Here is a 22323-nt window from a genome sequence, read left to right as displayed (position 1 = left end):
GTTGTTTTTATATCTATTTTAGTTGAATTTGGTCCAAAAAGAGGAGCAAAGGGAAGACAGGTATAAGCTGCTAGTATGCTCATGGCATGTAAGAAGGACAACTTAAAACTATTTAGATAAACATGAAAAAGATAAACAAACATTTTCATACATAAAAAAGATAAAAAATAAAAAGATCATTTTAAATAATCCTTTAAACAGTCAATACTAGTGTTTATTAATGCTTTGACTCAGAACTGGGTTTTTTTTTGGGGGGGGGGGAGGGGGGGGTTCACAAAAATCGAAACTGGGACACAATTTTCTTGCTGTTATGGATTTTATTTTTTTCTACTTGTACAGCTATGGTTTACAATGCAATAATTCAGTTTTATAAACAGCCCAAACCCTGTCTCCCGGCAGTTTATCATTAACACAAGCAGGACAAAAGCATCATGAAATCAACAGAAGGAGAACAAAATGAAAAAGAAAAATGATTGACCTTTCCTAAAGATTAGTGACTAGCTTTAGGTTGTACCTTTAAAAAGGGATTTGGGTTCAAACATTCATTAACCCCTTCACTGCCAGCGGGACTGGCAACATGTTGCTGGACCCTCTGGCACCGATAAGGTTAAAAGGCACCAAAGACGAAATATACATATTTACAAACATACAATTAGAACACAAAAAAAAGTGACATAATCCTTCGACAGGGTGTCCGAGTTTAACGTACTGTAAACTTTCACTTCCAGAAAACAAATAAACATAAAAATACAAAGACTGTTGCGTTTAGACAAAATATCTTCTCACGTACACCGATGCAATACTTTAAAATATTTTGTAAGTGCTCTATCACAATAAAACAAATCTCAGATTGGATTCTGCCCGCAGATACAATCTAAACTTTTGCTGTATTTCAGAACTTTTATAGCGCTTTGTTTTTGTTTTTTTTAAATCTTTTTTTTTTTTTTCATTTTAATCTTTATAATATAGGTATATTCATTTATAATATATATGTGTGTGCATGTGTAATATATATATATATATATATATATATATATTTATATATTATACATACACACACATCTCTGCCATAAATTCCTTTTCCTTTGGTTAAAACTATAACAAAAGTTAAAGCCCTCTCTTAAAAAGCATACACAATAATTATTTGTTCTATTTATTTTTCTCCTTACATAGAGTGCACATTATGCATACCATAAAATTAAATACTTTTGTATATTTTTCAAGGGTGCAAGAAAGTTTGCAACTAGAAAAATATTGAATTTTGGTGCCTCCTAGTGCTGGTATAATATTGCAGCCATAGCAAAAAGGCATCTTCTGGGGTCACATCAGCCTACTGTACTGTACAAGGCAAGGCTCTCGCTGGCCGCATGACACCAGAATGCCTTATTGCTTTAATAAGAAGGGGACTAAGGCGGGGCAAGTGCCAAGCTCTGCCTGGACAGAATGGAGCAGTTTATCATTTCCTATTTAAAGAATGACAGTCAAATTATTCTTCCACGACAGTCTCGTATTGGACCCCAGCTTGGTGCATTGCTAGGTCCTGTAGCAGCCAAGAGCTTTACATGGACTCAGTTTTCCCTTACCTCAGACTACATAAAACATCTAGCACCTGGCACTGACACATTAAGAAAGTGCATTCAGTCCCGTGCTCTATATAAACGACAGGACACTCTCCCATCTAGACAAGGATGCTCTTCCAGGGATAAGCATTAATTAGTGCTTTTATATTCGTAATTATATTTATTTTATTTTTATTTTTTTAAGGTGCCAACTACATACCACCCTTCAAACCACCAGTATGAGCAGACTTGAACCATGGGTGCCAAAGTTCCTTTTAGACAAGGTGCTTCACTCAAGTGCTTCTGTTTTGTTGCATACATAGGATGCCACGCCTTGCCTAAGCATGCGGGTGTGATCTGGTAACATTGTTTATGGCCACTAATGTCTAACACCATTTCCCAACAGACTGTGGTATTCCCATATTGTACCTGGCATAACTTTCAGTCACTAAAACATGGCTGTTGGTAATAACATTCTACTAAGTTACACACTCTTTAGCCACCAACACAGAAAAAATGAATTTAAAGTAGAAAGGTGCTCTCTGTTGGATATCTTGGCAAATATTAATGAAAATGGGTTAAACCCAATAATGCCTTAAAGCAGTCTAAGGAAACCTGTGGGTCTCCAATTGTTGAGGAACTAAAAAAAAAAAAGTACCAGCAAGCGGTCTGGCAAGGCATGCTGGGACTTAGCAACTTGCAGCAATTCAACTGTTGTTCTTGTCCAACCTCTGCTGTTATAGCAAGGAGGCCTTGTTCAACCCCTCCCAACTAAATATAAATTGCATTCTGACCAATCATACCGCTGGTGTGTCAAACTCTATATTCACTCTGCATAAGCGCACCAGTGCATTGTTTGCTGGGCCCACACAGCAGAGTGTAAAAGGCTTTTTATGCCCAATTCACTCTTAATTCAGTCTTTTCCCCTTAACACTCTGGTTCTCTTGGGTTAGGAATCACAATGCTGAAATAATAAAGAGTGCATGGTCACAACACCACACAGATATAGAAAAAAATATGTATTCATGTATATGTGTATTTAATCTATTTACAATGAAGGGCGCACATTTCACATGACCAGGACAAAAATAAAATAAAAATAGCTAAACCCGTTTTGTTTCACCCATCTGCCCTAACAGATCAAAAATAGAGGCACTCCAGAATCTGTGGACAGGGCTCAGCAAGACTTGGGGAGCTCTGCAGAGGACACACGATACTGGACTTTTGTGTTGGTGATTGCTCCATGTTTTTGACGTAGATGAAGTCTCAGTTGGCTCTTGTGTCGGAAATGGAGATTGCATTTTTCGCACTGTAAGGAATTTAGTTGAAGGGATTAATATGGATTATGAAAACAAATGACAGAGTTCAACAGTGCACACTAAATATTACACATCTTACAAGAAGGTGGAAACATGCACAGAATTAAGGAATTAAGTTTTGAAGCGTTATTTATAAAGTCTACTGAATACCATCTGTTTAGCTGCTGGACCCAGGGAGCTCAACTGTCATTTAGTTATCTTCACTGCCTCCTTTGTGGCAGTAACTGTTGCCAAATATGGACAGTGGAATTAAAATATCATAAATCAAAGATCCAAATGTGAGCTCCTTTATTCAGCAACGCAAGCATGGGTGCAGCATTCTAATAAGAATTTGAACAAATAATGCATTTACACAGTCTTATATACCTTTCTTGTTACTGGGCAGATTTTAGTAATACACCCTGTCTTGGGATTCTCTCTATATAGTCTTTGACCTGGCAGGGGCCTGCAGTGCATCTGTTTCATCTGGATTTTCTTGTAAATTGGTACAATCAGGTATAGGAATGTGTCTTACCTCCCTCTTTATTAGAAACAAGACTATTCCTTCTGCATATCTTATTAACTCTTTAAGCATAAGTATATGTACACATTTATTACTTAAATTAATCCAAGTTCCATAAAATTCATAACAATGCTAATGAAAACAATTGGGCTACACTCAGCTACTGGCGGATACCACAAGAGTACCCCCAGCAGTAATAACACTGCAGTCTTCTCCAGAACCAGAGGAAAAAGGAGGTTCAATTAAGGAGAATGGTAATAGACAGTCACGGTTGCCAGCAGCTGACTGGTTTAATATTTCTACAATGACCAGTTCATTGTAGAAATCATTGCACTGTCTCTCCTCATTCCAATCATGCCACTCCACCATTGCTGCAAAGAAATTCCAGTCACCAATTTTGGCATCTGCATTACAGTAGCTACTACCTTTACGCACCAGCAGCTACACTTGTTATTCCACTACAATATGAATTAAGTATTTCCAACACCTCTTAGATTTGGAGAGGGTCATCTTTACCTTCTGCTTCGTATCATTCTACATAATTTGTTTGTGTCATGATCCCCTCTATCTACAGCTTTTTATAAATAAATAATAGGAAAAATAACTGGCTGAGGTCTGGTATAAGTTATACATCTATTTAACTCAAATTGTTTTAAGCATATGAAAGACAGTTGACCTACATGATAAGGTTTTTCTCCGGTATGAATACGAAGATGACTCTTTAAAGTCTGCAAGTGCCTGAATCTAGTTCCACAGATCTCACATGGGTATGGTTTCTCTCCAGTATGAATCAGCACGTGCGCACGGAGATGAGCAACCTGACACACAAAAAAAACATTTTTACATTAACCAATGTATTCAGACATTAAAATTATAATAAGTGTGGTTGTGTAAGAATGCATTGTCATATTATACATGGAAATACAGGCACCCCCCCCCTTCAAGTTCTACAAGAGGAGAAAAGCACAGTATATACAATAAGCTTAGTAAGCATTGCAAACACCACAAGGCATTTGAAGGCCCAAAATGTTGTGAATGCAAGCGGGCATTCTAGAGCTCCGAATTATATTCTGCTCAGAGGGCAAGGGAACTTTCCGAGCGGCAGGCTAGAGAAGGCGGACGTCCATTCCAATAAGGGGAGGATGTTCCTCCCTGGAAAATTTGGGGTCTTCATTAAATTGTTGCTATGTGGCCCACATATTTCTAGTTATGCCTCTTTAGGTCATGGAATGTCTTGTAACCAATTTACATCCACAGTATAGGATATATTATCCTCTGTATCTTGTTGCCCATCTCAAAGAGCCCATCATTTTCCCAACTAATCCTGTATTGTAAAACACATTGAGGTTTCATATAGATCTTGTATGCTGAAGGTAATGTTATGACTAATCTACATTATTGTATTTATATAAGTACTCATACAATCTGAACATGAATCTATTTGAAAAATGGAGCCTGGTGACTGTGCGGGCACACATTACCTGTACAAAGCGGGCACCGCATGTCTCACACTTATACGGCTTTTCCCCAGAGTGAATTCTTGTGTGGGTCTTTAGGTTTGCAGGCCGGTTAAACTGTGCACCACAAATACTGCAGCGATATGGTTTCTCACCTGATGGTCAAGAACAGAAAATAAGCAAAATATATGACTTTTGGATTTAATAAAATTGACATTTTATACATTGAGCAAGCGAAGTGGAAAACAAACAGTTCTGAATTGTATTCAGTGGCATATTATTTTTCAAGATGTGCAAAACAAATAGTTTTCTTCCAGTCTAAGCATAATACTTCAGTAAATTAAGTATTTGGCCAAATTCACAAGCAATGCAGACAACTGGTCAAACCAAATTGTTATGACACTCAGTGTCAACAAACTGATCAACCTTTAAAATTTGTCAACAACCCACCGGTGTGAACTGTCTTGTGACTGGCAAGGTTTCCCTTGTAGCGGAATGATGCTTGGCAGCGATCACACTTATAGGGCTTGTCACTGTGCATCTGCAGAGTGTGCCTTTTCAAAGAGCCTTCCTCGGAGAAACGAGAGTCACATTCATTGCAAAAGAATGTGCCATTTTCTGTGGAGAAAATAAAAACATATACTAAACATCTGAGATCTGTCCTTTATCTTACTGGGTGGGTGGGTGATTATCAACATTGAGGCATCATGAACCAACCAAAATGGACATAACTGCAAATTTGTTTTTTAAAAATAAATAAATAATGGGATTGTTCACTATTTTGCTGTTTGAACCGTTGATAACAACTTGAAGTTTTTCAGACACCATATTATTTTTAAACTACAGTGTGTGTAGTACAAGGCAGGAAAAAGTTGAATAAAAGTGATGGTCTTTATTGGTCAACTCAATATTGATAATATTAAGATTTTAGTGGCAAAGTTGGGTCTCATGAGACCGAAGTAGTTACAAATGCATACAACTAAAACCCAGTAAATTAACCAATAATCAATTGTAAATGAAGACTGTAGAAAAATGTAGACATACCACAGCTTGAGTCTGAGTACTCCGACTGGGTCTCAGGAATCTCTTCTCCAAAGTTAGAATTAGGGGTGTGAGGACACATTTCAGGAGGGGATTGTGATGAAAACATGCCGAACTTGGGCGTATGGATATAGAGCGGGGAATGTCCTTCACTGCTCAGTGGTGACCCTTCCATACCTCTGTGAAAATAAATAACACAACAGTTTTATGGGGTGCACAGAAATCTCCATGTATAAACCATGACTTTCTGACCATGAGGCATAGTAACTGGAATAATGCTCTAGTAAAATGTAATAAATAGCTGTTGAAAGTCCCACAAAGTGAGACTCTGATAAATGATGTTAAAATAAATGGTCAATTTGAGCTTTTAACTTTCAGCCAATGCGAAGCTACTACTCAAACAAGCAAAGTCGTCTTTTCCACAGTGACTGTGCCCTTACCTGTTTACAATGTTGTTCAGTTTGCTAGCCTGGGGAGCTGTCGAATCATCTGTGCTCTCATTAAGCTTAGTTGAAGCTTGACTGTCAGTGCTTTCAGACTTGACTGGTTGTTGACATGACTGAGAAGTGTAGAACTGTGGAGACAAGTTGCCCATTTCATTTTCACAACCTTCTTTTTCTCTCTGGTTAAGGGAATTGAGCAACTTATACTTTTTCCAGTTACAAGCCTTTGGGTCGCTAGAGGCCTTGGACATAGGAGAACCAGATCCTTGTGAAATGCGTGCGTTTTTACTGCTGCTGGACTCTGTTGGAGAGTTAGGTTGGCAGTCTGACTTCTGTGGACTTTGAGGGCTTACAAGACCCTTGCGGTTGATGGGAGAGTTTGAAGGTTTAAAGTGCTGAGTTATTTCATCCTCTGAGGATGTGCGCTCCTCCTCTTTCCCTTTGTCACAATTGTAGAATGGGCTGGTTCTTACAGAGGGACCAGCAGACCGAGAGCCTGCCAGCACATTATAGTTAGAGTCACTACGAGGATCTTCCAGTGCAGCCTCCTTAGGTGAATAGATGTTGCTGTGGCACATGTTAGATATATCTGTGACAACTTTCCTGTAATCACCTAACACAGTCCTTGAATTTTCTCCAGGTAATACACTTTCCTTACAATATCTATTAGCTCTTTGGATGTCAGTCATCTGTACATCTCTTATTTCATCCTCCGGAAACAGGAATCCATGCACTGGAATGTGACTGTACAGAGGGTATGGGGATGGTGAGCCGTTGTACAGGTTAGGAATATAGGATCTTCCATCGCAGATGGCTGTGTTGCGAAGTGGTACAGTATTTTCTGACATCTCACAGTTTCTGTAGGCCATGACATCTGGAGGTAGCATCGCCCTCCCTTGTAGAAAATCCTCACCTTTAGATGGCTTCACAGAACTCACAATATCTTCACTGTCAAAACAAAAACAAAACAATGACTCTCTAAAACTTCATGGTAAGAAATATGGACATCTGCAAAATGTTTTGACCTGTAACTATGACACTGTTTTTTTTTAAAAAAAAAAATATACAGATGAATAAGAAGGTACCTGGTCTTGAGGAACCTCTGGCAGGTGTCCACAACATGTTCCATCTGTAGATAAAGCGCGGTGCTCATGACTGCCATAATGTTGCTGTCTCTCAAGCTGAGCCGAGATGTGTACATGAATTCCAGCAGGACTCTGAAACCCTCTGCACTGATTTCCGGATCCAAGTTAATAATGTTCATATTGCATTTCATCTGGTCAGTGAAGATTGTGTAGAATAATCCACTGCAAGAAGAGAAGTACAGTTTAGAGGCTCTCATAGAACACAGACCATATAAGATGCATTGGATACATTTGGAATTCATAGGTTTCCTTACTGAAATCACAACAGAAATATATGTGCAATTAATTCCTAAATAAAAAGCTTTAGACACTTGCACTCCTTCTATTAAACATGCAGCAGCTCCCTAGCTCACAATCTCTAAAGCCCAGTAGCTACCAAGGTGAGTAATTGATTAGATTTCAACAACCCATCGCTTTCTCACCTGCAGGCCATGAGGACTGTTTTATGAGCCCGAAAGTGTTCCCTGTTAACAACGATGATCACATCGGTTAGGATGTCCCGACTTCGAAGACGGTTAAGGTTCAAGAGTACATCACTAGCGTGTCTAGTGAACTGGATGCAGCTGTCAGTTGCAGATGTCATTGTTGCCCCTATCGAAGATGAGAAAAAATGACAAGACTTTATAGATGATGCATGCATTGCTTACAGTCAGTGAGCGTAATATAAGACAACCCAAGTTGGTTTGTGCAGAGGAGAGAAGTGTCAGGCACTTGAGTTAAATATTAAACAAATTTCAACTTCCACATTTAGCAGTTTGTGTTATTTGTGGTTTAGTGAATCTTCACCAAATATGAGACTGGAGTAATGTGCAGGTGCGATACTCAGTCTTCATTAGATAACATTTTTAAAAACATAAAGAAAAGAAAACACTTACCCTAAATCTCAATTCACAATACAAATTCCTCTTTGAGTGCTGGAAAACAAGAAACAGAAAATATTAAGTATGCTTGTAGAATGACAATAGCTATATGCTGCAAGAAAACATGACACTGCTGTTATGATCTGCATGAGGTTTAAACAACCTGTGCTGCTCTAGCTGTTGTGGAACTACAAATCCCAGCATGCAGAGACTGGCATATAGGGCAGACACAGATAGTGGTAATGATACGATAATAACAGTTTTTACTAAATAGTTAAGATAGAAAGTCCAAGTTACTCTTCCTCTTCTTTGGAACTATGAAATAAGGCATTTCCCTTATTCTGTGGTTTATCTTTTTCTAGCACATCCCTAATAACATGCATCCCAACAATACAAATGGCAAAAAAAAAAAAAAAAAAAGACACTTAGGAGGTAGAAAATGCTACTTTGGTTGCAATAACCATAGCAGCCTTTTGTGTACTGAATTCTAAAATTTAAAGCTGAAATTACCTAAAAAAATATAGCTATTGGTAGTTATACAACATCTTACTAAATACAAAACGTGGATAGCACTGCATCCAACAAAGCAAACAGAAACTTTTTAGAGACACCTAATATGTTTATATATTACATATCTATTATATCACACTCAAAAGTGGGATATTGTGGAAGAAAATAAAAATAGTGGGATTTTGGCTTCGTTGACAATTCAATCACTGGCTCTTAATCAGGTTAATCTAAAGGAAATAACAGCTATACATTCCTTTTAATTGTAGTCAAAGAGATAAACATACTCCAGTACAACACTTATTAATGGGAAATACCTATACTAGGAAAAAAACTCATTTACTGAAAGTTCTTCACCTGTCTTGGCAACTCTCTGCAATGGCATCACCACATCCAATATGAATAAGCCAACATGAATGAGGAGTATGACACATTTAGGACCGCTACGGTACAGGAAGAAAACAACATTTCTATAGTCAGGCGTTTCATAAGACATGTTTTCCAAAATACAGAGTTGCCCCTTTGACCCTTTACCATCAACATTGGTCATCTAATTTTCCACTCTTGAAAGAATACCGTATATGTCTCAACAAGGGTGTGCCCCAATGAGAAATATACAACTGTAAAACTTTAAATACTTCATAACTTGACAAGTGATCTGAATTACTAATACTGGAAGAATCTGACCAGTCATACATTATCCTGTTTCCTAGGAATAGATAAAACCACTAAAAATTAAGGCACAGTCTTGGAACTTAACACAAAACTCTGCAACATATCACAATTAACAATGTGGCCTCTCCATATCAGGGGTTAAACATTATTATCTCATGTACTCATTGGAGGATCTTCTACAGAAGGTAGTAACAAATGACAATCACTGTTTTATCCATGGAAACATAAATACACCTAAGACTTTAATAACTTTTTTTGCTGCACAGATTTGTAAACAGTTTCCCTAAGGTCACTGAGTACAATTTGCTCTGTCTAGACTTTAACCCTTCGCGCGCCAGCCAACAAAGGTGCCTAAAAATAGCATACCAAAGCAGCAATGACAGCAAGACACAAGTCTAATAAGGGGGGGGGGGGGGGCACATTACCTTATACCTATGGTGCTGAGAACAGACTCCAGAACGCATGGGTTTCCCAGTAGTATATTAACTGCTATGTATCCCATATTGTCCTCATACACCACCTACCCACACATGCTGTACATTAACACTGTTTTCAACAGAGGAAAAAGTGGGTGGATATTGCAGCCATATCATTCTGGGAAATATTTGACTCAGACTAGGATTACTTCACCCAATCATCTCCTCTACAATTGACTTTCCTGGAAAGCCCATCCAGGCCAAACAGCTTTACAGTGTGTATACAGTTCTAGATTCCCTTCACTAAAGGCACATTTTAAAAATAAAAATACTACATATTGTCAAATAGAAATACATAAGTAGTAGTTTAGTATACAACACAAGGTGCACATAAGATTTGAAAAATAGTAATGAATAATCCAAATCCTGAAATACTACATTTACCCTCTACCAATACATCCTTACAAAATTCCACATGTAATTATCAGTGGTCAGGACAGTAACAGCCCCAGTCAGGGATGTTCCAATGTAACAGCAGCATTTTTGTAGGGTGGGGGAACAGGGGTTGCCTGTATCAAGCAATCTCCTAACAGATGTTTAAAAACAAGAAACACTAACAAAAAATGTGTTTGTATTGGGGGCACCAGAGTCAATGCTACCTCAATATACCACAGAACCAATTCATGTTTAGATCATGAGAAGTTCTTCCACACAGGTCATTAGACCTTATCTTCTAACAATAAAAGTTGTAGTTTGTGATAAGAGGAGAGGTGAATGGGGCTTGTTTTCTAAGGTTTGTGAAATAGCTGAAACAATGTTTCCTTTCAATATGAACAAAATGGGGGACATTTATAAAAACATATATACCCCTTTCTTCCTGGGTTCCAGTTTTAATAACCGTTAAAGATAGTGACACAAACTTGCCCCCATAGATGTAGAGTGAAAGTTACTTATAGATCCTGACTTCCACTGACCCGATATAGCGATCTTAATCTGAGAAATTGTCTAAAGTAGGGATTTGAATTTCCAAAACTAAATATTTGCAGAAGTTGGCCTTACTACCCCAAATACGCCACAGAATGTATTTACCGTCATTGCCCCAGCTCTATTCATAGACTGTAAATTTGCATTTTGAGGAATTTACAAATACAGTGCAGTATGACATTGCCTGAGCAGCAAGGCTCAACAATTGTGTTGCCAGACTTTCCTCTCCTGCGAATGGTCTGTTTTCATTCACAAAAACAAACTTCAGCATTCTGTGTGCTGAGGTATATTTACTACTATTTATTTATATTCTAGGTTAGAATACAAGACACAAATTTCTAATGGCTGAAACGTATTGTATATGTGCGTCTCAAACACAATTATAGAAAACTGATGTCCAACTTTGCAAAACAAGTACTCTAACCTCTCGCAGCTAGTTTCTCATTTTTGAGTAAAAAAAAAAAAAAGCCCCTCTGTCATTCAGTAAAAGGCCGACTAGTACATTTTACTCTTTTCTACAAGGTATCAATATATTTTTTGTATTATTTTTTTTTTTAGGTTTTGCTTTAAGGAACCTTTCACCATTATGCTGAGTTAGGGGCAAAGCAATAAAAAAAAAAGTGTACATTTGCTCCTGGAAAACCATATCACAATACAAGGGGTGCAAATTATTATTATTTTATTTTTTTACATGCAAGGGAAATACTGGCTGCTTTTTCATGTATGTACACAAATACTTTATTTTTACACTGAAATTTAAAGTTGATATAGGACATGCCCTATCCCAACTATACATCTGTCCCCACATTTTAAACTTACCTCCCTCTCCAATGCAACAAGGTTTTGCCAAGGTGCAAATTTGCTCCTTTTTATCCTTTGCTCCTAACTCAGCACCAGTCTTTACTGTTTCTGTGACATCTCTCAAGTCTCTAAGAAAATGTAGGTGGCAAATGTTTCTAGTGGGAAAGGTTTCTATTTGGATGTGTAATATCACTAAAAGAGAGGTGATTGATGTCGGTTTCATTATGACAGTGGAGTAACTTTGTCCCTAGTTTATAGGACTCTAGAAAAATGTATTAAAGCCTTTAGTTTACTGGTAACTCTGGGAAAAACAGACATCTTGGTCTAAATAAGGTATTTGGCAGTACTAGCAAGACCATAAACTATAGTAAGTATGGCTTGTTCCTGTAAAACTGAGAGTTAAAGAAGAACTTTCACAGTACATGCATTACATTCTACTGACCATACCCCCCCCCCCCCCCCTTCCACACCCAAGCAAACATTTCAATGGAAAACAGTTTGCTTGATCTAAAACATACTATCCTATAAAAAAAAATAAAACACACATTTAATCTGTTCTTCATAAGATGAGAAAATGAGGGACATTCTCCCTGTTCGGTTTCCAGCTGAGAAATTGAATCACTTTCAAGTTCATTAGATTAATAATTTAAAAACACACAAGTCGCCTGGGATTTGTGACTGGCAGCGAGATCTCCCTGCAATGTTACTCATTCCTTATTTAACCAACAACTTGTAACAGTATCAACGAAGTGCAAGTTCTAAGAGTTACACAAGAAGTGACACTTCACAACTGGTTAATCCGACTGCCAAGCAGCCATACATGTAGGAGGGTACAATCCCCTTTACCAAAAATTGTATCTAATTGTGTGTAAACAAATAAGAATTAGAATTTCTCTTGATGTGCACTTCACGTAAATGTAGTAGAAACACAGATCTCAGCAGTAGTGAGTCACATTAAAATCAGTAGGCAAACTTTGTAACTAGTTGTTGTGAGCTAGTTTCCATTCTTGTTTGCAAACATGTGAGGAAATTGGGAGTCACAGGTCATCAACAACCAGTGTAAAATAAATTGTGTATAGATAAAAAAGCAAAGATAAGAAATATAAACAAAAACACCATAAACTTACTTTTATTTCTTACAAAAATGAAAACATGCTAAATAAAAATTGCAATTACATGTGTAAGTAACCAAAATATCTGAAATACAGAATAAAGAAGAATATAAGTCTAATTTAAAACTATCTAACCAGAGATATCACATAACCTCATGGTCTGTAACAAAACATACTGCCGACAGTACAAACAATACAATAAGTATGTTTGACTTTGACGGTAATCAAAACGTTAAGAGGCGTAATAATTAGAATGTTCTATTTTAAACAAATATGAAGAAAGCAACAAGACACAATCCCCTCTTGACACAGACATTCTTGAAATAGATGTGTGCATTCTTTCGCAGCATATAAGTACATGACATAACTTGTGCAGCCACTAGATGGCAGTAGTTTGTTTCTTTTAGAATTTGACATGTCGTTTCCATTACGGCTCCAAAAAAGTTGTTTTTGGATAAACACATACACAGTTGTTCCGATGTTTCGCCTTTTCTCGCTTAAAAAAAGAAACATTTTTTTTATGTAGTTTTGAATCCTGACACAACATGTGATTTTTTTTTCCACCAAGTCACCCTGGCTCCAGAAGTTTGGCCATGAAATAACAGTGTACAAGTTATGGCTTCTAGCGCTGGCAGCGACCTGCCTTGGAATGCATTAGTTAGTAGCAGTGCAGAGAGACACCTCCTTTGTAAAATAACCTGAACAGTCTCACTGACAGAGCCAACTATATTCCTAACCTCCCAGTGATGACACCAGCACACAGCCAAGGAGGATAGTTCTATTATGGGGACATGAAACCTGTACTTCTCACTTTTCGTGGTTTGTGCCACCCAACCTGCTGGTACACTGTACAACAGGAATTAATGGAACAGGGGCATAGCCAGTCTTATATTAGATTCCTATTACTGAGGCTTCCAGTAAATTACAGATAGCTCCTCACAAGCCTGCCAAACACCCTGCCCCATACAGTGCCCGATTGTTAGTCTAAAAAAAAATAAAAAAATAGTAACACCAACTAGTAAAGTAATCATCTTTGTACATCTATCAGCCAATAAAAACTCAAGATGCTCATTTTACTAAACGAGGACCAAAATATGTTATTTGTAAATGCCAGATTATAAAAAGGAGACGAGATCGTCATATGTCTGATTGATGGAGTGATTTTTGTTTTGTTTTTTTGCTACACAGCTGAAACATGAGCATAGGGTAAAGATCCATTCGTGCCTTACAGCCAGAGCAGAGGAATGTGGAACCTCCAGTTAACCTCTATGGAGCCACAGGGGGAAAGCGTTTATACTTTAACCCCTTCTCCGACATAGGTGGTTTAAATAGTTGGCCATAAAGTCTGATTCAGGATGTGAGAGGATATACGATTCCAACCTTGTTGCTTTTCCCTCCACATTGCAAAAGCAAAAACAAGCAGCGTGTCTCTAAATTTAGCGAGTCACTGGGGAATGTTATTAGCCTCTGCCAAAACAATACTGACCACTAGGGGGAACCCCAGTGTCAGTCACATCTCACAAACATATGTTATTTACCATTATTTGGGCAATGTTTCACTGCTGGGCTGGAGTCTCAAACAGGACTGATTATTGGCATATGTAAGCCAAGCTAATATTATGGGTCTTGTACAATCCTTCATCTCCCTTGTAATCACGAATTCCTTCAACTGTGTAGGAAACATGGTCTCACTGCCAGCAGACGGGTCCCAAAAGCAGGAGGTCTTTTTGAACAATATTGCAATTCAAATAGGTGTGTTACTTTATATCACAGCCTAGCGCAAACATGAGCGTAATATGAGCGTAACATACATGGAAACGCCGCTGGGACCCTATAGTACTCCCAACCATACATGCTACATACATCGGGTTGATCGCTTAGATTTTTCCATTGGTATTTTATGGTTTAACCCCTCAACAGTGCAATGCTAATAAAACAGTACATGTCAAATACACTATGTAAACCTGAAAACATACTAGCAATACCGCATCACGCTTATTTGGATAGCAGACAGACAACACTTGTAATACTGAGTGACAGATGCCACCACACAACAATGTATTGGCCTTAAATTCAGAAATAACAACAAATAGATTTCAAATCGCTCATTTGTTTCTGGAACCCCTTCGCTGATGAAGGGGGCACATGGTTACATAACGTGGGAGAAACGCCCAGCTCACTGGACGTACCCGACGGATTTTTGGCTAAAGTGTGTGTTATTCTCGCACTGACATTTTAGGGCAGCTGCACATTTTAAACAACACTGGAATGAGAATGGTTAATTGGGTATATGGGGATGTAGCCCCGTCGGAGAGGGACCCCCTGGTTGTGTATGGACACCGCGCTCCCGATATCTCCAGGAATAGCGTGTGGACCGGGGCCAACACAACTTCACTTTGGGATGCTGATTTACGAGCCTCACTGGCTGTGCCAAGTTCCTTCATAGTAAACAGTGAACAAATAGGAGGACGCACTTGAATGTGAGATGCGCATCTCTTTTACTAAAGTACCCCTGAGAAACTATTCAGGGGGCAGCAGCCAGACACATCCAGGCATCGAACACCTGATCAGTAGTGTCAGTGTCTAGACATATATATAGCGCACACAGCGACAGAACGTCGCTTCCAATAATGCTGCTTTATTTTCCTCGTCGTCATTTAATCCCCCGTAGAATGAACAAAACGGGGATCTAGGACCATTAGGACACAATACATTAGATCCCCTTAATCCTGCCGGAGTTATGATCGCTAAGGCAGAGTTTGTGACAAACAGAATAAGGGACACTGGCAGACTGCGCACTCACTGCCCAAATACATGCCCAGCCCGTAACACCGGATTCCCGGCCCTCACACGGGGAACATATGGAATTCACAGCTAATGAAGTTACCGTTATATATCACCACTATCACCATACATGAACATCTAGCAATTGTGTGATCTATCCGTGTACACCGTACCCACAAGCAGGGCACAGGTGCAGGGCACACATCACAGACACCCGCTTCATACATGTGTCGCCTCTACATACACAGCCTCTGATCATGCCCCTTCCAAGGGTACAGACCGAGCACCAGCAGAGCTGTTTACTGCAAGTGATCTGGACATTCTTGTACACACACACGGACATATCAGGCTGCTTTTCTAAAGCTGTCCTTGTGGCTAATCTCATTCTGCCCCTGGAGCAAGTGGGGAGAAGCCAGACAGAGGCAGAGAGACTGGCAAACACAGACAGACAGGAGAGCGGGGAGTCCCAAGCACCACACTAAAAGCAACGGTATAATCCACAATATGGACATGTCCAGAGCATAGCACAGCAAGCAGTCCATCTTCTGGCATCCTGCAATCCCCTAAATATACTACAAAATGATACAACAATCACATAAAACAGATTTTTTTTTTAAAAAAAGATCAGATCAACTGCATCTCTTCAAGACAATCCATTGCAATTCAGTCACTCATTGAAGGGAAACAAGATAACGCTATCTAATGTTTTCATCAATGTTCCACCACAAGCAAATTTATAAGCTCCTCCAAAATATCTGAAAAGTGACAAATACAGGAGAAAAAAAAATAAAAATGCAAAAAGAGAGAAGAAATCAGCTTAGGGAACTTGAACCCCAAGCAACTGGCAAGTAGTAATAAAAAAAAAAAAAAAAAAAAGAATTAAAGAGAAAAGCGAATCACCTGGTAGGGCTTTCCTAGAAAATCCTTGCATCACCACTTCTAAGAACCCCCAGTTCTAAGAATCAACAGGGCTCAATTCTCGGAATTTGAGCTTCTGATTTTACCATTATATGCAGGCAGGGGAGGACTGAGTGTCAACCAGCCAGCCCCTTTCAACTTCCTCCTGCCCATCGCACTCGTCCAGAAGCACCCAGAGGTTATCCAAACCCCTTTCCCTACCAGGAGAAAATGCCTTTTACAGGAAAGCATCTTTTTTAAGGGTATACTTCAGGTAAACAGCAATTTGGGTCCATGGAACACCCTGAATGACTTGGTATCGCCCGGCTGGATGTATCACGTGGTGTGCCTTTGGCTGTGACGTAGGCTTTCAACTTGGAAGGACAGCCCAGAAATTCTGAGAACTAATTTGCTATTCTGTGACATAAGAGAGGGTCCGGATCCTGCTCTGTACTGTGTGTTACACATAATCCACTTTCTATACTCAGCACAGAGGGGGACACTGCAAAATGCAAACAAATAAAAGGCTTCTTCTTTACACTACTCATCAGATCCACAGCTTTCCTATAGACACCCATATGCTTTCTCTAGACAGTGTGGCAGTGCCAGATCTGTGCCCATCAGAGGCTGCTTTTGGGGTCCTCTCTGTCCCAATATGTCATTCAGAGTCTGGACTATGAGCTATCCAGCTGGATCCCTCATTCGGCAAACTGACAGCAAGGACGTGAGCGATGCATTTATTCTGTGAGATGCTTTATTGTTCCATAAATACAACATTTTTTTCGGGCATCTGGCCTGTTATTTTTTTTTCTAAAAAAGGGACCATACTGCATTAGTGAACTATCCCAACGGACTGTATTGGTTTTCCTCTTATATTCCATGGACTAAAAGTGGTATGGTATTGGCTGTAATATAGTACAGATTTCTGTAACTTCATATCATTGTTGGATTGTGATGTTCATTTGCTGTTTTAATGTCAAAAGAATGTATTTCTAGTTGTGTGAGGGTTTAAGGATGATCACTGAGATAATGACATATTTTCTGATATTTGTTACTTCTGACTGTTAGATCATAAACAGATCACTGCCCGATGGTGACAGCTGTAGGCGGGAGGATTTGTTATAGTAGTGAAAGTATATTGAAACTACCATATATAATATATAGTACAGATCTTAAATCGCCTGTTTGGGTGCATGGGTGGGGCATGGCTGTCTACAGGAAATAGACGCCTATCGCTATTTAGCATTTGCAGACAGTGTACTGTATCTATTCCACAGGCTCCTAGTAGAGGGGGTTAAACAGGCAGCACATAGAGAGAGTGATGGACCTGGGAAATCAGAATAAGCGCCACAACTCTTACATCAGTAGCCGGAAACAGGATTATAGCCTAACTAATCAGATTGACCATGGTTTAGTGTTGCAGTCTGTGTCTATAAGATGATGACAGCTTTAAAAAAGTCACACTATTGGGTTTAGCTCATCTAGTGCAAGACAAGGTTTTCATACTCGTGAGTCAATTACAAATAGGATTCGCTGGAAAAAGGCAGATTCCGAGGAAGTTTTGCATCATGCAAGGTACACGCAACTAGGAAGTGGCAGGGTTATTAGTTACATATACATATACACACTTTTATTTACAGGCTTACAGTGTCTGCCTTTTGGATAATCATTTGCACTATTCATATTGTATTAACCATTTTAAAATGCACTTCCTGCAAGTTGTTGCAAGTAAGTAGTCTGTTTAGGTCACATGGCTTCTACTGCCCTCTACAATTTAACTACTTAATTCCCTCCTGTTACCCTTGAACCATGTTTGATGGCTGCCAAGATGGAACAGAGTACAGTAAACTTAACTAATGCTTTAAAAAACTGCATCAGGTGCCAACAGAACAGAAGTGTGCAGTTATAGGCTCGGAAGCCAGGGAATAATTCTGGACGTGCCATAGAATTTGATTGCTGACAATATTCCTATAATGAACATGATACATATGTATTTATTGTAAATGTTCCTCAGAGTAAATTTGTAGTTTACTTTCCTATAACATAAATAGAGCGTAGCCTGGACTGCAGAAATGATGCTACTGTAGCTAGGCCCCTGTTTACACTAAAGTGTCTCATGTCCTGGTTTAGATGGGGCGTGTTGGCGTAGTGGTGTTTTTGGCGTTTTCTGTGTGACCTACTTTTTAACAACTGGGCGCTATGGACCGAAGTTGCTAATGGAAGGAAATCCAGTGGGTGTTCATGCATCCTGCATGTACCGATCCATCCCCCAAATATCTGTAGTGTTATGTAGTAATTGAAAACCACTGTCAGAATGTTTAACCTCACATAAGCCAGGTGGCCTATTTTACTTAAACCCAGTCAAAATAATTATTTTTCTATAGCAATAGGTAATAAGGAAAAAATACCAGAAAGTAATGACCAACATTAACTTGTCAGATAAAAAAAGACAATTCTGTTCCCAGTTTAGTATTGAGCAAGCTTACATGTAAGCTCAATACAGTGTTGAGGCAAGCTTTATTTAAGAACATATGTGTATGCATTTTTGTACAAATTAGGGGGGTGGTATAATTGCTCTGTTACAAGTATACACGTTACCAGCTCAGTGCCACCTGAGTGTCTGGCTTTTTAAATGCCCTTCTTGCACTTGATCCTATTGCAGCAGATCTAAGCTGTTTCTGATCCTTCTCCGAAGTAGAATCTAATTGACAAGCACTGGTACTTTTCCATTGAGAACAACTGTTCCTTGGTTTGTTTGTACACTGCATGTGGAAGCCTTTTGCATTACATTCCAGTCATGGGTGCATTCCCATCAGCCCTGAGCCATTATAATGTCTGCCCAGAACCTGCGTTTGCTGCTTTTTATCCATTTCATTAAGAATTGCCAGATTGTTAATCCTGGTTAATCAATAACAGTAGTCTCTTACATACAAGTCACTATACAAGGTGCAAAGTCTGGATGTTAGAATAGATGAACCAACAGCCTGAATATAGTTGCTGTGAATGCAGGCCGTCCCCACTCAGAACGTTCTGTATTGTAGGGTATTCTGACATCAATATATGAAGAGGAAACATGGGACTTACTGTAGACACTCCTAAAATATTCCTTCCAAATTTTTATCACAGTGTCGTTAGCTAAATAACTACAGCCACGTTAAACACACTGTGTACGTTATATGTACTTAACCAAACCATATTGAAAAAAGAGTAACAGAATTTTTAGTGCTATTAATATAAAGGAGCATTTCATTCAAGTCACAGACACAACATACCAACATATTTCTTTTCTTTTATTACAATTCCTCACATTAGCATTTTGACATTAGTACTAGTATGTCAATAGACATAAAGCAACAAGAAAATGTGATGGGTATTATAGATTGTGGCTTTACTGGCATCACTATAATGCATCACTTCTGACTTATATGTGATGTCACAGGTAAGCTGGTCTACCTGAGCTTTGTACTGCACTGTGCTCTTCCCATAATCTAGTACCGGAGGAACACTTATGTTTAATAATAGCTACTCTCATTTGCACATCTGTTATTGTCATTGCTGGTGTCTCAGCGTTAACATAACTACCGCAGTACAAATAATAACTGTGAGCAAAATTGTTTGTCGAGAAAGTACTGCAGCGCAAGTAATATTCTGGGTTGTATTTCTGTCACCGACTGATCTAAAATATGAATATATTTTAAATATGTAATTCCCCATTGCCTAACAAGCCATTAACACGTTGATGAACAATTGTTCAATGACTGTCACAACAACAGCTATTAAAAGTTTGTGTTTTTTTATGAAGTATTCAATCTATGTCACAATAGCTTAAACATGCTTAAATACATCTCAAGTATTTACTTTGATACAAGTGAAAAGTAATTTTTTGCAATACGTATAATATTTTCAGGAAAGGTTAATTCTTTGCTGATAAATCCTGGAGGCTATTCTGCAATATATAGCCAAACATTTTTGACTGAATCACATTTTGAAGGTTTGATAAATCTACCCTTTAATTGTAATATCTTAACGTCCAGTATTACTATTCATAATATGCTAATTAATGTAAATGGTATCTCTGACAATTAAAAGTTCCTTATACTAGGCTTGTTATTCTCTGAATACGCTTTAAATAAAACCAAATACTTTGGTATTTCCCAACAGGAAAATAGGAAATAATTTTTTATAATTTTTATGTAAAATCAATCAGAAGTCTAATAAAGTGAACGCTCTGTAGAGATGGAAAATAGAATATTTTAATCCTAGAAGTTTATGAGTAAATGTTGCTCTTACTAATTTATTGACAAGATAGCATATGAATATTTTGATATTAAATTAGAGAATTAGGCTGATTTCGTTCTGGAGATCTGCAGCAACCCAAGGTCTGTGTGGTCACAATTTTAACCCCTAATGTCCCCATTAGTGTCTGTGGTTTTTGTGGTTCTTCAGAAACCGAGAGTCAAAAGGAGTTAATTAAAGTTAACATTATGTTGTACCCAGCTGACATCCTTTATGAGTATACATACATGTATAACATACACACATGTATACATTTACATAAAGTTTTGGGGTCCTATTATAGTTACATCATCATACTATCAACACTATTCTGTTAAAGTTAACGTACAGTCACATTTAGACATTATTCTACAGTATATTAAAGTCTGCGTCTTACTGAGCTAAGTTATTTATACTGGGCACAATTTGTCCAGACTGCTGCGTGTTCTTTTCTTTACACAGCTTAGGAGGGCTCTGTCTTGTGATTGGCTTCCCAGTGTATTAGATTATATAAATCCTTTTACAGATTTCAGACTGTTGCATTAATGCACTAAAGCCAGGGCCAGGGAAGTCTAAACGAGCACAACTGACATGCTGTGCTTTATCATTTTACCTTTTTTGTCCTATATCATAACCTCTTTAAGCATTGTCTATGAGATAAAGGTGTGGCTATAGCTATGTGTGTTGAAAGAAAGTGGTAATAATTCATCTCTATTAAAGACCATCATTTTTGTAGGCTTGGCAGATCCATGTTCTCCTCCATCCTGTCCAGCCAGCTGTGACTCAGACTCTTTTTTCATTGTCTTTATTTCTTCCACAACTGCTTGGAAAGAATGGAGATGAACTCTAAGGGGTCATGTAGATTTGTACGTACAGTGTGGATTGCTGGGTATAATACACTTTTTACTTCTGCACACAAAGTGCTGGTTATAATTGTGGCCATATGAAGAAGGTGTCCCAATCATGCGCTTATGACCGCTTGTGGCCCCTTATGATTGAAGAGGTGGAATGGGGGAAGGAGGGGGCGTGTTAGCATAACCAAAATACATTATGGGCACATTGGAGAAAATGCGACTTATGTAGACTGAGACTCGGTGGGAGACTCAGTTGCCGGCGATGTGGTGGGTGGACATCACCACAATGACCGGCTGCCCACATTGCCGGCAACTACGAAAACGAGAATTTTTCCTCGTACCTCTACATGTGGCCCAAATCTGCATAAGTTCTGGGCTTTAGTATATTATCTTGTAAGACTAAACAATGTTTGATATATGACGTTTTAAAACTTGGGATTTCTGTGTCATTTTAGTAGTAATTAATGCCCCATTTCAGGGTGTCCATTAAGACAATAGTTTTAAATGCCCCTGTAGCTTTAAATTATATGTTGAATAGTATTTAGCATGCAGAATTCACTTATTATTACTTATCCTCTACTGCAGGCCTGGCCAACCTGTACCACTTCAGGTGAAACTACAAGTCCCAGCCTGCTCTTCTAGCCAATAGCTGGCACTGTATGCTAGGACTTGTGGTTTGACAACAGCAGGAG

General features: G+C 38.6%; 1 protein-coding gene across 4 annotated transcripts in view; it reads right to left on the bottom strand.

Moving 5' to 3' along the window:
* Window positions 1-297: 297 nt before the first annotated feature.
* BCL6 (BCL6 transcription repressor) overlaps window positions 298-22323 on the bottom strand; it is a 46100-nt gene continuing 24074 nt past the window's right edge. Inside the window, exons 1-10 of one of the 4 annotated variants that reach the window (XM_075202321.1) lie at window positions 16610-16701; window positions 8342-8380; window positions 7889-8057; window positions 7407-7628; window positions 6319-7269; window positions 5882-6057; window positions 5288-5455; window positions 4862-4992; window positions 4061-4198; window positions 298-2868 (exon numbers count right to left, since the gene is read on the bottom strand). In XM_075202321.1, coding sequence (XP_075058422.1) covers window positions 2737-2868; window positions 4061-4198; window positions 4862-4992; window positions 5288-5455; window positions 5882-6057; window positions 6319-7269; window positions 7407-7628; window positions 7889-8049 — 2079 coding nt within the window. In that variant the 5' untranslated portion in view covers window positions 8050-8057; window positions 8342-8380; window positions 16610-16701 and the 3' untranslated portion in view covers window positions 298-2736. The other 3 variants (XM_075202318.1, XM_075202320.1, XM_075202319.1) reach the window with 3 other exon arrangements.

The sequence above is a fragment of the Mixophyes fleayi genome, chromosome 3 (assembly GCF_038048845.1).
Source record: "Mixophyes fleayi isolate aMixFle1 chromosome 3, aMixFle1.hap1, whole genome shotgun sequence".
Lineage (NCBI taxonomy): Eukaryota > Metazoa > Chordata > Amphibia > Anura > Limnodynastidae > Mixophyes > Mixophyes fleayi.
The sequence above is the reverse complement of the archived record's forward strand: the minus strand, read 5'-3'. Positions and strand labels throughout refer to the sequence as shown.